The sequence below is a fragment of the Rhincodon typus genome, chromosome 21 (genome assembly GCF_021869965.1).
Source record: "Rhincodon typus isolate 14 chromosome 21, sRhiTyp1.1, whole genome shotgun sequence".
NCBI classification, from domain to species: domain Eukaryota; kingdom Metazoa; phylum Chordata; class Chondrichthyes; order Orectolobiformes; family Rhincodontidae; genus Rhincodon; species Rhincodon typus.
The window spans coordinates 35,432,468-35,447,310 of NC_063352.1; the positions used below are offsets into that span (position 1 = coordinate 35,432,468).

The 14,843-nt window shown below is 38.8% G+C and overlaps 1 protein-coding gene across 1 annotated transcript in view; it reads left to right on the top strand.

Moving 5' to 3' along the window:
* ift140 (intraflagellar transport 140 homolog (Chlamydomonas)) overlaps positions 1-14,843 on the top strand; it is a 124,242-nt gene that overhangs the window by 25,309 nt on the left and 84,090 nt on the right. The window contains exons 13-17 of the mRNA XM_048609550.1: positions 2,163-2,290; positions 7,169-7,286; positions 10,990-11,126; positions 11,631-11,793; positions 14,163-14,294. Of these exons, the coding sequence (XP_048465507.1) occupies positions 2,163-2,290; positions 7,169-7,286; positions 10,990-11,126; positions 11,631-11,793; positions 14,163-14,294 (678 nt within the window). The remainder of the gene's footprint in view (positions 1-2,162; positions 2,291-7,168; positions 7,287-10,989; positions 11,127-11,630; positions 11,794-14,162; positions 14,295-14,843) is intronic.

A 14,843-nucleotide genomic window follows, 5' to 3' on the forward strand; every position in this document is an offset into this window, starting at 1 on the left:
CAGTGTTAGTGCTGTACTGTCATGACAATCAGGCAGAGCCATAGAAATATACAAAAGGTGACATCTCAGGTCAGACACTGAATTGTAGGTGTGAGGCTTTGTCCAGAACCTGCCTCAGAGTTTTATTCTGGAATCAGGCTGGTTTTATTCCGAAAGCTGGAATTTATAAGATGCCACACTGACTGATTGTGACTACAAATTGTGCATGTGTTTCTTTTAACAAAATAGAATGTATCTGCAAATAGACAAACATCTTGGATGAAATGATTCACCCATAGATATTTGTGCGTGTGTGTGCGTGCGCGTGTGTCTACGTATGTGTGCGTGTGTGTTTGTGCGTGCGCGTGTGTACATGTGTCTGTGTGTGTGTGTCCGCGTGTGTATGAGTGTGTTTGTGTGAGAGAGTGTGTGAGAAAGTGCACACACACGCACACACACTTACATAGACCCTCTCTCACACACAGACACACGTGCACACGCACGCGCACACACAAACACACACACACGTACACACACACACATACAAATATCTATGGTGTGAATCATTTCATCCAAGATGTTTGTCAATTTGCAGATATGTTCTATTTTGTTAAAAAACACGCACACAATTTGTAGTCAGTCAGTATGGCATCTTGTAAATTCCAGCTTTCGGAACAAAACCAGCCTGATTCTAGAATAAAACTCTGAGACAGTTTCTGAACAAAGCCTCATACAATTCAGTGTCACCTGCAGAGACTTATCATCTGCCACTCCACTCCTACCAGTTCTATATGGCACATCTGCATATACATAGTACATACAGCCCTTTACCCTACAGACAAAAAAAACTTGTACATGCATTTTGCTGGTTTAAACTCAACAACATAAGTGACAGCCATTCGCTGGTTAATATCTCAGGACAATGTCTCGACCAATAACAGCCAACCTGCCTGGTTTAAAATTTACAGAACGCCTGACAGTTAACTGTCAATTATCATTAACTATACATTCTCCATTGCCATACCTCTCCAAATTAGAGTCCAATTGCCAAACAATCAGTACTCTCTTCTCATACAATATAAGTGTATGTTTCCCCTTCAGTTGGATTCTCACCAACTATCCCAATCAGTGCAAGATGAAAAGCTTTGACATAACATGCATTTTTCAGCAATATTCAAGTTCTGTACCACCGAACAATAATTTCATGTATTTTGCATTTTTGTCCTTTCCACTTGAGTACTTCAATAATAACATTTTTACCTGAAATGAGTATGTAATGTTGCATGATCAGTTTATTATTTCATAAATATGCTAAATAGTTTGAAACCAAAACAACACCAATGATGTTCTACTATTGGTTAAAGGCTGGTGAAAGATGCCGTGGAAATGTAGAAATAATTCCAGAAGCTTAAATATATTTCACAGACCAGAGTTCAGTATTCTGGGCCTATTACCAAAAGTTAATCATGTTTAAAAGACGTAAGCAGGAATGGGGATGGTGGTTGGCCATCAGGATACAAGAGCAGAATATTCTATTGAATGGAATAATTTATTGTCATGTGTATTCAATGTAAAGATACAGTGAAAAGTGTGCACCATCGCCGTACATACCTGGTGCCATTCACATTAACTTAGAATAAGATAAGAAGAAAAAAAAAGATAACTTAAGAGAGTCCAACTTTCCTTTCCACTGCCGCAGTCCAGCTCAGGGCTTTCCAGCTGTTGCTATGCCTCCACCAGAGTCCCACTCCAGGCTTTCCAGCCCTCACCATGCCTCCACTATACTCCCGCTCCGGGCTTTCCAGCCCTTACCATGCCTTCACCAGAGTCCTGCTCTGGGCTTTCCAGCCCTCGTCATGCTTCTACCAGAGTCCTGCTCAGGGCTTTCCAGCCCTTGCCATGCCACTGCTAGCATTCCACTCTGGGCTGCCTCACTGGTCTGATCTCACTGCTGCTGCCTCACCAGTCTGCTCTCGCCAGCCCACTCTTGATCCTGAAAAGGTAAAAAGTCAGAAAGCTAATGTACATGTTCTTCCAAATCCATCTGAGTTCATTTTGAATATATTTGAAGGTTACTTTCTGCACCAATGCTCTGCTTAGAATGAGTGAGAAACTGGTAAATATTGTGTGATGCTTGATGCCTTTTGCTGGAAATGACAGAATGAACGTGTTCTTCCTTTCAGGGTACGGTCAAGCAGCTGCTCGTGTTCAATGAGACGGAGGGAAACCCCTGTCACCTAAACATCTGTGGGAACTTTCTTGTAGTGGGAACAGACACAGCACATGTGAAAGTCTTCGATCTTTCCCGCAGGTATTACACACAGTACTGACACTTGAATTGAACCTATTTTACAGCTTAAGCAGAAGGCCCCAATTAAATCAAGCTCCTGCACTGAAGTTGCTGGTTTGATCGAACAAAGCAAAATGCTGCTCAAAATAAAAAGGATAAAGCTGGATTTAGTAAATAGGAAGAGGGAATGCTATAATAAACCAGGATCTGTCTGATATATCAGATTAACCACAATGAAAAGTTATTTCCTGGATAGTGCATGGATCCATGGCTTATGTGAAGGACTCAGATCAAATTAATGGAAATAAACTTCTGGAGTAAAAACTGAAAGAACTGCGGATGCTGTAAATCAGGAACAAAAACAAAGTTGCTGGAAAAGCCCAGCAGGTCTGGCAGCATCTGTGAAGGAAAAAACAGAGTTAACGTTTCGGGTCTGGGGTCCAGTTCTGAGGAAGGGTCACCAGACCCGAAACGTTAACTCTGTTGTAAACTTCTGGAATGTTGTTGTTGAAGGTTAATATTAAAACAATTTAATTTTGTTCTTATTTTCAGTCTTGTGCTGAAAGCTAAGGATAAAATTATTTTGCAAAGATACAGAGGTGATGCATTTTATATGTTGGTTCCCCTCATTTCAGTTTGTGATGCACGCCTTTATAAAATTTCAATACATGTCTGCTATTTTCTTTCTATTTTCTGTTTGACAAGCCATACACTTATTATTCTGTTATGAGATGTTTTGATGCAGTATGTTTTTCTGCTAAAATCCCTAGTCTCCTCAGAGGTTATTCTGAATATCGTGTACACAACGTTGCTACTGTATTTGAATATATTTAATCAAAAGAATGTTAACATTAATCACCTCGCACACTAGAGGGTGCTGATGTGAAACTCAAGGTTATCCAAACAAATAGGACTGTGACTCAATCAATCCTGTTAGATTTCACACACTTTAGTCCCTTTTCAGGCAAATCCATGATTCTTGACTCTTATGGTGTTACATTTACAATATCATTAAGGTACTGTGATTATGAGGGTTAGCAGCTTTGTAAACAACATCTCAGGTTTCATATGAGTGAATGGAAACACTCTGCACCCAGTGCCTTTGTGGATTTGTGGGTGGAGTTTTGTCTTTGACGTAAGAGGATTAAGACTTTATGTTCTATGCCATAATTTGAAAGCGCCATCTAAAAGCATATTCCAACGGTGACTACACTTAATAATAACACTAATAATAACTTAATAATAAAACCTAAAATATTGTAAGGTGCATATAAAGTTTTCTTTTCCTTATTGAGTAAGTGATTAGTCTTGACTAGGATACTGCTTGTGTTTGAATAGATTCTGGCATTAACAGTCCAGCCTCACACATGGACAAGGCACTTGAAGTTGTGAGTTTGAACTCCCAGAGACTTAAGCGAGTTGCATTCTTGCTGTTATTTTAAAATCTGCAAATTTGTATTCCATACCCAGCAACCATGAAAAATGTACCCGAGGGACTAGGTCCATGCTGTACAATTGTTCTTTTCCAATCTTAACCAATAACATTTTATGTGCTTCTTCACACTTTAGCCCTTCTCTTTGATAATAAACAATACCTCCCTAATTAAAATTGGTTTCCAATGGCCTTATATTATCTCTTAAGGCTCGTCAAATTCTCAGACTTAGTTAAAATCTTTATAAGTGCATGTATTTCATTCAAGCGCTCTGAAAAGTAAGAGCTCTTTGTCGTTCCTTTCTAAGACTGGTACTGATTACTTATTATTGACAGAACTTTACGATCCCTACCAAAAACTGAGTTGGATTGTATCCTCCTACCATCCAGTGTTCTTGCTGATGTTTTTTTTTATCTGTGCAGACCTCTGAGGTCTGTGCATGGCAGCAACTTCTGGGATGGGAAGTCAATGCTGTGAGCAGTATTGGCACACTGCTCGCTGTGCTCATACCCTCAGAGTGTACAGCTGAGAGGGAACATTGCTACCATCTGCAGCAAATTTTTAGCATTAACAGCTCATGCTTGTGCAGCCGATAATTTACAGTTTGGCTCATCTACCACCATATCCAAAACGATATGTTTACGTTTGCATACGTACCTCTAAATTCATCATTAACAAGTTCATTCCTCTATTATTAGTGAGAAATTTTGCAGTGGTCCAAGTCTGGTGCTTATCCATTTTTCCATACCTTATCTACAAGTATTATCTTTTTTAGGCATTATTGTCGAATGTCAAAATCTGGTTGTCTGATCTATAAAATATAAACTGGAATTTATATTTTCTTTATCCCACACTTTTAAGTCCATAGTCACTACCTCATTGAAATCCCTTGTTAAGGGAAGACAAGTTGTGATGGGGTCCTTCCATATTTCTTACAAATCTCACATTAAATCACGTATCTTTTCTGAAAGAGATTGTATTCTTCATGCCTTTATTCCTGCATGCTTTGCTAAAATGTTTTACTTTTTTGAGGATGTGTGGTCAAGTTGCCTGTGTCATTTTAACACAATTAACTATTCATCTTCTAATTTTATGCCCCCTGATGTCAATTATACTTCTGTATTTTCTTTAGTGGAGAAATTACTTTCCATTAAAGGAAAACAATAGTGTCCCAATTGTGTAAATTGCAATTTCAAAGATTTTTCCAAAGACAATGGCCTTGCTGTTTTCCATATCCAGTTTCATCCACATTTCCATCATCGATGGCCTACTTAATATCAAGGGTATTTCACTAGCTATATATTCTTACTAATAAAATTATTAAATCCGGCTATTTTGCATGAACTGACTACTCTTTAAAGATTTTAGTGTGTTAACAGCTCCAAATCTAAAACTGGTAGAACTCTCTAAACCTTAACTTTATTCTGATCCTTATTACTCAGAATCTATCCAATCTAATCCACACATTGTAGATGACATCACCATCTAATACTGCACAGTTGAAAGATTCTGCCACCAACACATTCATCATTGACCCGAAACTTCTTGTGATCAATACAAACTCTCTCTTTGACACATGTGTCCATCTTCTTCCTTTGAATGAACACAGAAGGATTTGAGTGTTCTTCCAAATGAGAGACAAAGAAGTTACCATGCAAGTGCAGCAAATAATTGAGTAAGCAAATAGTATTTTGACCTTTATTGCTAGGGAATTGGGTTTTGAAAATAGGGAAGTCTTGTTAAAACTTTACAGAATGTTAATGTGCACAGTACTTCTCACTTATACTGGCAGTGGAGGTAGTTCAAAAAAGATTCACTAGGTTGATTCCTGGAATGAAGGGATTGGCTTTGTGTATGGCCAGTCGCCTCATTTGCACTGTTGCTGTAAAGGAATACTTTTCAAGAAGTCTTCTTAGTGCTTCTGTCATTTGTTCTAGCAGTGTTGTTTATCTGCAAATCCTGTCAAAACTCGATCCTTTGGCACAGTATTGTAACTTAAATTCCAACACACAGATTGGGGAATTTCCTGATTAAATTTCTCCAGTTCTTGTATACGACCTACTGAATTCCATTATATACATTGCAGTGAAGCTACCTTCAATCTTTCTGAAATTGTCAAATTCTGAACATGCCTCATAAGCAGTTATTAAATTATCTTTTTGGTAAATGTTATGCATGAAAATTGGTAATCGATCCAAAGCTGTTCCTTTTGTCTTCTTCAGTAACAAAGTAACCCAAGTGAACACAGTTACTTTATTCTTCCACAGGTCATAAAGTTTGAGTTTAGAAAACAGGAGGGGGTAATCATACCCCAATACTTTACATTTAGATTCAAACATCTTTCTGAAGTTTTCTGTTAAGCACTGGTTGATTAGTTATCAATCCCTGACTTACAGTCAACCATTCCCTGTTGCCAATGTTAAATATTAGAGGTTGAGATGCTACTTCTACAGAGTTCAGACATGTAACCCATAGCCCTCTTGAATACCTGTCAATTAAAAATCTGTTTAATTCATCCTTAAATATAATCAACCGCTGAGTCTGCACTGGAATCTGTGGAAGGAAATTCCAAAGACTAATGACCCTCTGAGAGAAGACATTCCTCTTCATTGACTGTGAGAGCCCTTATCTTTGTATTGTGCTGCAGTTCCACTTCCCTTCACGAAGGAAAGTATTTAGAAAGTTAATCGAATGTTATCTTTTATTGTGATGGGAATTAAACACATAAGTAGTGACAAAAGCAGGGAGGATATGCTTCCCTTATATGGGACATTGATGAGACCACATCCGGCACGCTTTGAATAGCATTGGTCTCCTTATTTAAGGATGGATGTAAATGCATTGGAAGCAGTTCAGGGTTTATGAGATTAATATCTGAAATGTGAGTTTCTTTTGAGGAAAGGCTGGGCAAGTTTGGCTTGCATCTGCTGGAGTTCAGAAAAGGAAGATGTTACTTGACTGAAACATATAAGATCCTGAGGAGTTTAGACCAGGTGGATGTAGAAAGGATGTTTACTCCTGCGGGAGAATCAAGAACTAGGGGGTCTCTGTTTAAAAATAAGGAGTGACCCATTTAGGATCATGATGAGAAATATTTTCTGTCCAAGGGTTGAATTTTTTTTGGAACTCTGTTCCTCAAAGGCAGTGGAATCAGAGGTAGATAGGACTGTGGAATTGAGGTTACAATCAGGTTAGCCAAAATGTTATTAAATGGCAAAGCAGAATCAAGGGATCAAACGGCATATATCCACTTCCGTCTCCTATATTCATTTAATTCATGGAAGAGGTTAACTGAGTGTGTTATTCCCTTTATGTATACAATTATGGACTAGTGGTGATTTTTGGTTATGGGGAGACAAATACAACTTGTTTTATCTATCCTTCAGGCTTAGCTGTGTTTGTTGGAAGGATTTTTTTTATCAGTATCCTGATACTTTCCTAACCTGATGTTCATTTTGTTCTGCAGGGAAGCAAAGCCACACTGTAATGCTAAAAACTTGGCAGAGCATGTACCAAATCTGGGGAGTGTTGCATCTGTGAAATGCAGCTCCAATGGTAATAACGTCAGCATTCTCATCAATAGGGTAGGTGCCACTGTAAGCTTGCTAACTCCAAACAGACTTCCCTGCACATTTGGACCAACAATGGTAATAGCGAAACCTTTTTCTGCTATGGTACTCTGTCAGAAGATTTAATTCTATTACAAAATTGTGTGATATAGACTGTAATTTATGTATAAGTTTAATATTATTCATTGTAAGTTGGAGTTTTTGTTTTTTCAGTTAGTAACATGTGGATTATCTGTGTATCTGAAGTTACTAATTAACTTGTAGGTATTTCTATAACCATGGTGAATTCTTTTAAAACAGTTTTTGAAGTCTAGCTTTAGAATTAAGATTTTTCTGTATGTTTATAAGGTTTCACAACCAAACAAGATAAATAAGCTACTGTTGAGAAGGTTTGAGAGTTTTTTTTTAAGCTTAGAGGAAAACCCCATAGTTTAGGGAGAGATTTTATGTTTAGCTTTTACTTTGAGTTTTAAGTAGTCTTGTGAAGTCATTTGATAAAGATATTTGTGTAAACCAGTGCTCCTAAGAAGGGAAAGATGTAGTGAAAATAGATTACTTGGAAGTGATCATAGATCATAGAATCCCTACAGTGTGAAAACAGGCCCATCAGCCCAACAAGTCCACACCGACCCTCGGAGCATCCCACCCAGACCCACCCCCCTCTCACCTAATCTAGGCATCCCTGGACACTACAGGCAATTTAGCATGGCTAATCCAGCTAACCTGCACATCTTTGGACTGTGGGAGGAAACCAGAGCACCGGAGGAAACCCACGCAGACACGGGGAGAATGTGCAAAATCCACACAGACAGTCACCCGAGGGTGGAATCGAACCTGGGTCCCTGGCGCTGTGAGGTAGCAGTGCTAACCACTGAGCCACTGTGCCGATGCCTCAGTGATTGTCCCAGGTCAGAAGTGTTGGGATAAAACCCTGAAGAGATTACTTAAATCTGAGTGTTTTTAAGCTCGGGTGTATACTAGCTCCAAGAAGATGCTATCTGCAGTTCCAGTCTATAAGTTAAAGTCACAAGTGACTTAAGCCTATCAAGGTGTTATAGACAGGCACTCTGGTGTGAGGACTTACGAGTGGTGTTTTTAGGTACTATACAAGATGTATTTTTGGATACTGTACCAGGTTGCATTTGGGTACTAAAGAAAAGCTATTGTTTTTGTTTTCAATTTATAAAGGAGTGTTTTGGGATCAATAGAGTTATACTTTCACTGTGCATTTACAAATCTTTGAATTTGTATTACAGGTAGAAAAAAAACAAAAGAACTGTGAGTGCTGGAAATCAGAAACAAAAACAGAAATTGCTGGAAAATCTGACCAGGTGTGGCAGCATCTGTGGAGAGAAATCAGAGTTAACGTTTCAAGTCCAGTGACCCTTCCTCAGAACTGATGGTAGCTAAGAAAAAGTTGATTTTTATTCAGAAAATGGGTGAGGGGTGGAGAGAGGGAAAGGAGTAAATGATAAGTGGAAATAGAGCCTAAAGAGAGAGAACAGTTGGACAGACAAAGCAGTGGATAATAGTCAGTCTAGGAGAATGAATAGCTACTAATGGGGTCCATTGGTGGCAAACAATGGGTGATGTGTAATAGCAGACCATGTGATAACAAGATCTGGTGTGTGGGGGTTGGGGTAAGGACTTGGGAGAAGGTGCCTCAAACCTTAGAATTATTGAACTCAATATTCAGAATAGGAAGGGTTTAGAGGGATATGGGCCAAATGCCAGCAAATGGGAATAGATTTATTTAGGATATCTGGTCAGCATGGATGAGTTGGACCAAAGGGTCTGTTTCTGTGCTGTACATCTCTATGACTGTATAACTCTGAGTCCAGAAGGCTGTAGAGTTCCCAAGCAGAAGATGAGGTGCTGTTCATCCAGCTTGCGCTGAGCTTCACTGGAGCACTGCTGCAAACCTGAGACAGAGATGTTGACCAGGGGACAACATGGTGTGTTGAAGTGGCAGGCAACTGGAAGCTCTTGGTCTTTTTTGTGGACAGAACTTAGGTGTTCTGTGAAGCAGCACCGAATCTATGCTTTGTTTCCCCAGTGAAGAGGAGACTGCATTGTGAACAGCAAATACAGTAGACTAGATTGATTGATCACCAGTCCTGCAGGCCATCAGCATTAGCCAAATTATCCCCCAAAATAATCTACCTCATGGTCCATATGGCTATCACTTTACAGTTACCATCAAAGCAGAGATTCAACACTGGTTCAATAAAGAGTACAGGAGGACATGCTAAGCTTTCAAAATGTTCTGAAGAAAGGTCACTGGACCCAACATGTTAACTCTACTTTCTCTCCAGATGTTGCCAGACTTGCTGAGATTTTCCAGAAATCTCTGTTTCTGTTATAAATACTGAATTTGGTTTATTATTTTTATTTTAATTTATTTTGTTAATAAACCTCTGTTATATTGTTAATGTAAAATCTGTAGCATTGTATGCTTATTTTTCAGTGAGACATCCTCTGTTAAAATCAAAATAAAACAAAATATGACTTATCAAGTTGAGTTTCAATCTGGGATCTGCTTATCTAGTAACAACATCAGTTGGGATCATAACAATTCATAAGAAGGATAATTCCACAATTCTGTGCAGTCGACTGGTTTTTGGATTCATGAAGAGGTTGAGCAGAGATGTGACTACAGCACTGTAAGCCCCTTTCTGACCCACTGTCCTGAAAGCATCAAATCACTACTGTTATACAATATCTAAATGTAAACAAATCAAGCCCTGCTTCAGGATTTCAGCAAACACCCTATACTGACAATTCACTGTAGTACTAAGTGTCAGCTGTTATCAGTTAGTTGCATTCTTGACTTGTGATCAGAGTTATGTGGACTTAAATCCTACTTTAAAGCAGGAGCACAAAAATCAAGGCTAACAAAGCAGGGAAGTGTATTTTTGGAGGTGTCGCCTTTCAGAAAAGACTTAAAACTGAGGCTGTCTGGGTTCTTTCATTGACTTGAAGGATTCCATGGCGCTTATTTCAAAGAAAAGCTAGGAAGTTATCCCTGGCATCCTGGATTTATCTCTCAGTTGACATCACAATGACAGACAGAAAAAAGCATAAATGAAAAGTTATATTGTTTATTGGACTACAACCTCAGTGCGTAAGCAGATCTAGGCACTTAACAATGAGAAGGATCCTATTATCCATGAGAAGTGACTGGAAGGTGCACAAAGATGATGCTAATGTCCATTCTTAAGCATCATGTACAGTCATCTGGTCACTGACTGGATGCATACAGTTGATAAAAGTATTATGCTGAACAACAAGAAGAATGCTAATCTGTCTGTTAATGGTGTTTTGTCTGTATATAGATCCTCGCATATGATTCTTGAGTCACTTACTAGGTTGGTTTCCTTTTGCCTATCTTGTACTTTTTACTGCAGCAGCAGGGTGAACTGGGAATCTGAGACTTAGTGGCCATATAGCCATTTTATGCAGGAAGACAGTCATATTCATAATAATATTCATTTTAATATTATAATTAGCACAATCTTTCTTTATTTAATGTCCCTATGGCAAGCACCATTCTCATGTACTTGATTAGTTTGCTTTGAAAACTGAAGATCAGTAGAGCAATGTGTGGGAAAAGATGGTATTCAGTCTTTGCATGTTCTGTTTTATCGCTATTTAGTTTTGAATTTTAGCGTGTACTTTTTGTTACTGAGATATTGATGAAATGGTGTTTTCTCTCAAGGTGAATGGCACCCCAGATTCCAGGGTATTCTTCTATGATGTGGAGATGGACACTCTGAATTACTTTGACTTTGAAACCGGGCGACCAAGCAGTGAAATCTGTTCTGTTCCTCGTGTGGAAGAAAGTGACACGGAAAAGTGAGTAAGTTGGGGTGGCTGTTGGATGAGAGAGATCTGTTATAGTTGCTGGTGGCAGTTTAAAGTTACATAAAGATCACATTTCAATTGTGTTCTTCATACTGAAACACCTCTGAGGAGCAAACTGGCACTTAGGATAAAAAGAGAAGCAAACACTGATGTGCTAGTGTTTTAGGAGAATTTTGAATGCAGAGGGGGAGGCAGTGGAGCTATTTTTATAAGGGAGAAAGGTCAAGGACAAGGAAATAGTAGTCAAATGAACAAAAGCTAATTGGGGAGGAGAGGGGGTGTCTGATGAAGCTGGACCTTTTTTGATGTAACTTAGTGACATGGAAGCACTATATAATTAGAAGCACGTATGGGCCAGACTTGGTCATGATGACATTTTTCCTTCCTCACTGTATGCATCAAATACAACAGGAGAAAATCCACTAACTAATTTAACATGGACAGAAACACCTGCCTTGTTGCAGCTTTTTATAGTCTGTGATTTTAATTATACAGGGGGCATTCTGAAATGAGTGAACTGCTCGGACGATATCCAATCAGCCATTTCTGGGACCAGAATGAACCTAAACTATTTGTGTGTGAAGCACTTCTGGCTATTTCAACCTCAAAACAGTCAAAACTGCATGCAGCCCCTGAGACCAATTGCCCAGAGTACAAGGTGGGTATTTTGTCAGAGGCATAAATTGCAGATTTGTGGTGAAAGAAAGAGACTTTATGGTTGGATTTTAAATTTTGAGTCAGGTAGCTCAGGTTGGGAAATTTCCTGACTGTCCATGCTGATTTATGACACCTGCACCTGTTCACCAGTACAGAAACAACGAACCTTATAGTAACAATGATGTATGTGAAATGCTGAAATATTGCTCATTAATAATGTTTTGAAAAGGTACTACTGTTGCTACAATCTATTAAAGTGTCAAGCCCAACCATCAAAATATTAATAAAGAAGCTGTAAACTCTTGACGTCTCTTTATCTCGTAGGGGATAAAAAAGCTTTGAGTTAAATATTCGAAAGAAATCAGGCGACACTAGCTCATTATAACATCAAAGAGCAATCAACCTTTTTTTGCAACTGTGTTAACAAACTCACTAATGTAATCCTTTTATGAAAGTCTGGACTCTTATGAGCCTTGGGTGAGTTGATCTGGGTATCAGGGGTCACTGGAGATAGGTGATGGAGGGGCATGTGTTGGAGTGGGTATGGAGGGACATGAGTAAGACCTTTTGAACAAATCTTTCAAAAGAATCCCAAATCCAAACTATAGTTTACCACTGCTCTGAGATCAGTGAGTCTTGAGTCATGGAGAAGTTGGGAAAATTGAAAGGTTCCACGAAATGGCTATCCTGACAATGGACCTTGTCAGGTTGGGACTATGAACCCAGACTCCTTATCCTGTGCCAATGAAAATTGGAGGCACCAGGAAGGAGAGCAGGAATCTTGAAATAGATTCTTCGTCTGTCATTTTTAACACCACCCCCCCCTCCACTTCAGCCTACATTGAACATTGTAGGATCATGAAATTCCAGGCTTTGGTAGTCCTAAACTGAAGCTCCTCTGCAATAACAGCTTCATAAACAGCAATGACTTTGTAACATTTCCATACTTGCTTCTGTATTTCTAAATAATTTGATAAGGATGCTGCTGTTCAATACAACAGGAGGCTTCCTCACTCTGAGTAGTGGGTTCCTCTGTCATTGAGTGTCAGGGCATTTTCACTTTTGTTTAATGATTGCATCAATATCAGCTAAGTCTGACCCCTGTGATCATAACCCTTGACCTTAATGCCTTTAAAGAGAGGCTTGTCGTCTACATAAGGAAGAAAGGTAGAGGGTAATTTGAGAGATGGGTGGAATAGCTGACTAAATTGTGAAGAGTTTTGAATGGTGTTTAAATGTCAGTACAGACCAGTTGCACTGAATAGACCATTTCTATTCTTTTGGTTCAATGAAATTCTGTGTGGGAAAGAGCATGATTTTGGGATTAGCTTTGGATTGGGCTATGTAGACATAATGACCCCATCTGTGTTGTAAACTTCAATATTTTGTGATAATTGGACTGTTTAGGTTGCTGGGATTTTGTATACCTTGCAAAGAATACAAATTCTGAGTTTAGTTAATGATACTATGGTGGACTTTCAGTTTCGCAGTGTCAGCTGTCTATTAGTGATGACAGTCTCAACAATGAAGGTTGTAGGTTCAAGTCCCATACCAGGACTTAGGCACAAAACTCAAAGTGAAACTCCAATGCATTATTGGAGGAACGCTGCACAGTTGGAGGTATCAACTTTCAGATGAGTCATTAGATTAAGGTGTGGCCGCATTTGTTCTCTCAAATAACCATAGAACATTTTATGACAATATTTCAAAGGCAAACAGGAGAGTTATCTCAGTGTCCTCCCCAATATTTTTCTTTCAGTCGACATGACCGAACAGTTTATCTGGTTATTATCATGTTGCTGTGGAAGTTTTAATGTGTGAAAATTAGCTGCCATATTTTTTGCATTAAAAGTGAGTACACTTCTGAAGTACCTGATTAGCTGTAAAACATTTTTGGAATGTCTGGTAGCCATGGAAGTGACCATATGAATGTAGGTTTTTCTTTCTTCTTTCTTTCTGCTGCTCAATTACTCCCTTTCTATGTCACCCAATGACATTTAAGTGAGAATATACTAGAAATGGTAATTTCACAGTGATGCACCTCAGCTGTTACTTTAAGTGGAAGAAAAGAAAGTCATATGGATCAAGCAGCTGCATAATTGGCTATAGTTTGCTTGGAAGTAGGATCATACAAATTAAATGAAGTACTATGTGATTACCATCATGAAGTATGCAACTTCAATAATCAGACTGCAGAGTCTTATGGTATAATATTATCCTACTTGCATATTGCTGAATGCCTGCAGAGAATGGCATTCCTGGTGTTTCTGTAATATGGAGTTGACCCATTCTCATTTCACAAAGTAGAACCTATTTTTGATTCCTGAATCATTATATCATATTTTCCTTTGCACCTTCCCATTTTGACAGGTGGAGGCTATGGTGGTATCATTCTTCATCACACAGGAACATGGTCTGTTGCTGCAGGACAGTTTCCCCAAGATGGTGTCCCATGAAGCCCTGCTGGGGCTAGAGGTGCCCTATTATTACTTCTCCAAGAAGGTATACAGGATGGTGGAGTACTAACAAAATTTGCCTTTGACAATTCACTATTTCAAAAATATTCAAATGTTCAATAGGCGCTGTGCTATAGTTATGCAGTGATATGGAGAGTGGCCATTTACCTTTTACTGATGTTGTGTTTTATACATTTCAGGAGTAACAGTTTAGCACAAAGTTAAAAATTGGGAGAGTGCCTTTCTAACCTTTTCTGCACTCGCCCTGGGGAGGATATGATGGAACAATGTAGAGAGAGTTTTACTCCGTATCTGCCCTGAGAGAGTTTGACAGAACATTTCACAATGACACATCCAAAATAAAACAATTAATCTGCTCCACCTCATGTGGACTTAGACTGAAATACATTAACCTTCAATCTGACAGCAGCCCTATGAGAAAGCACATGTGAATTTAAGTGATGCCAAATGATCATATATTGTAACTCTCAGCATCAAGATTGTGATTTCTATCCTAATATAGCTTACAAACATTTATTTTAAATGTTCAAGCCATAATGCTATGAGAGGAACCGATTTATTAATGTTTACCCTT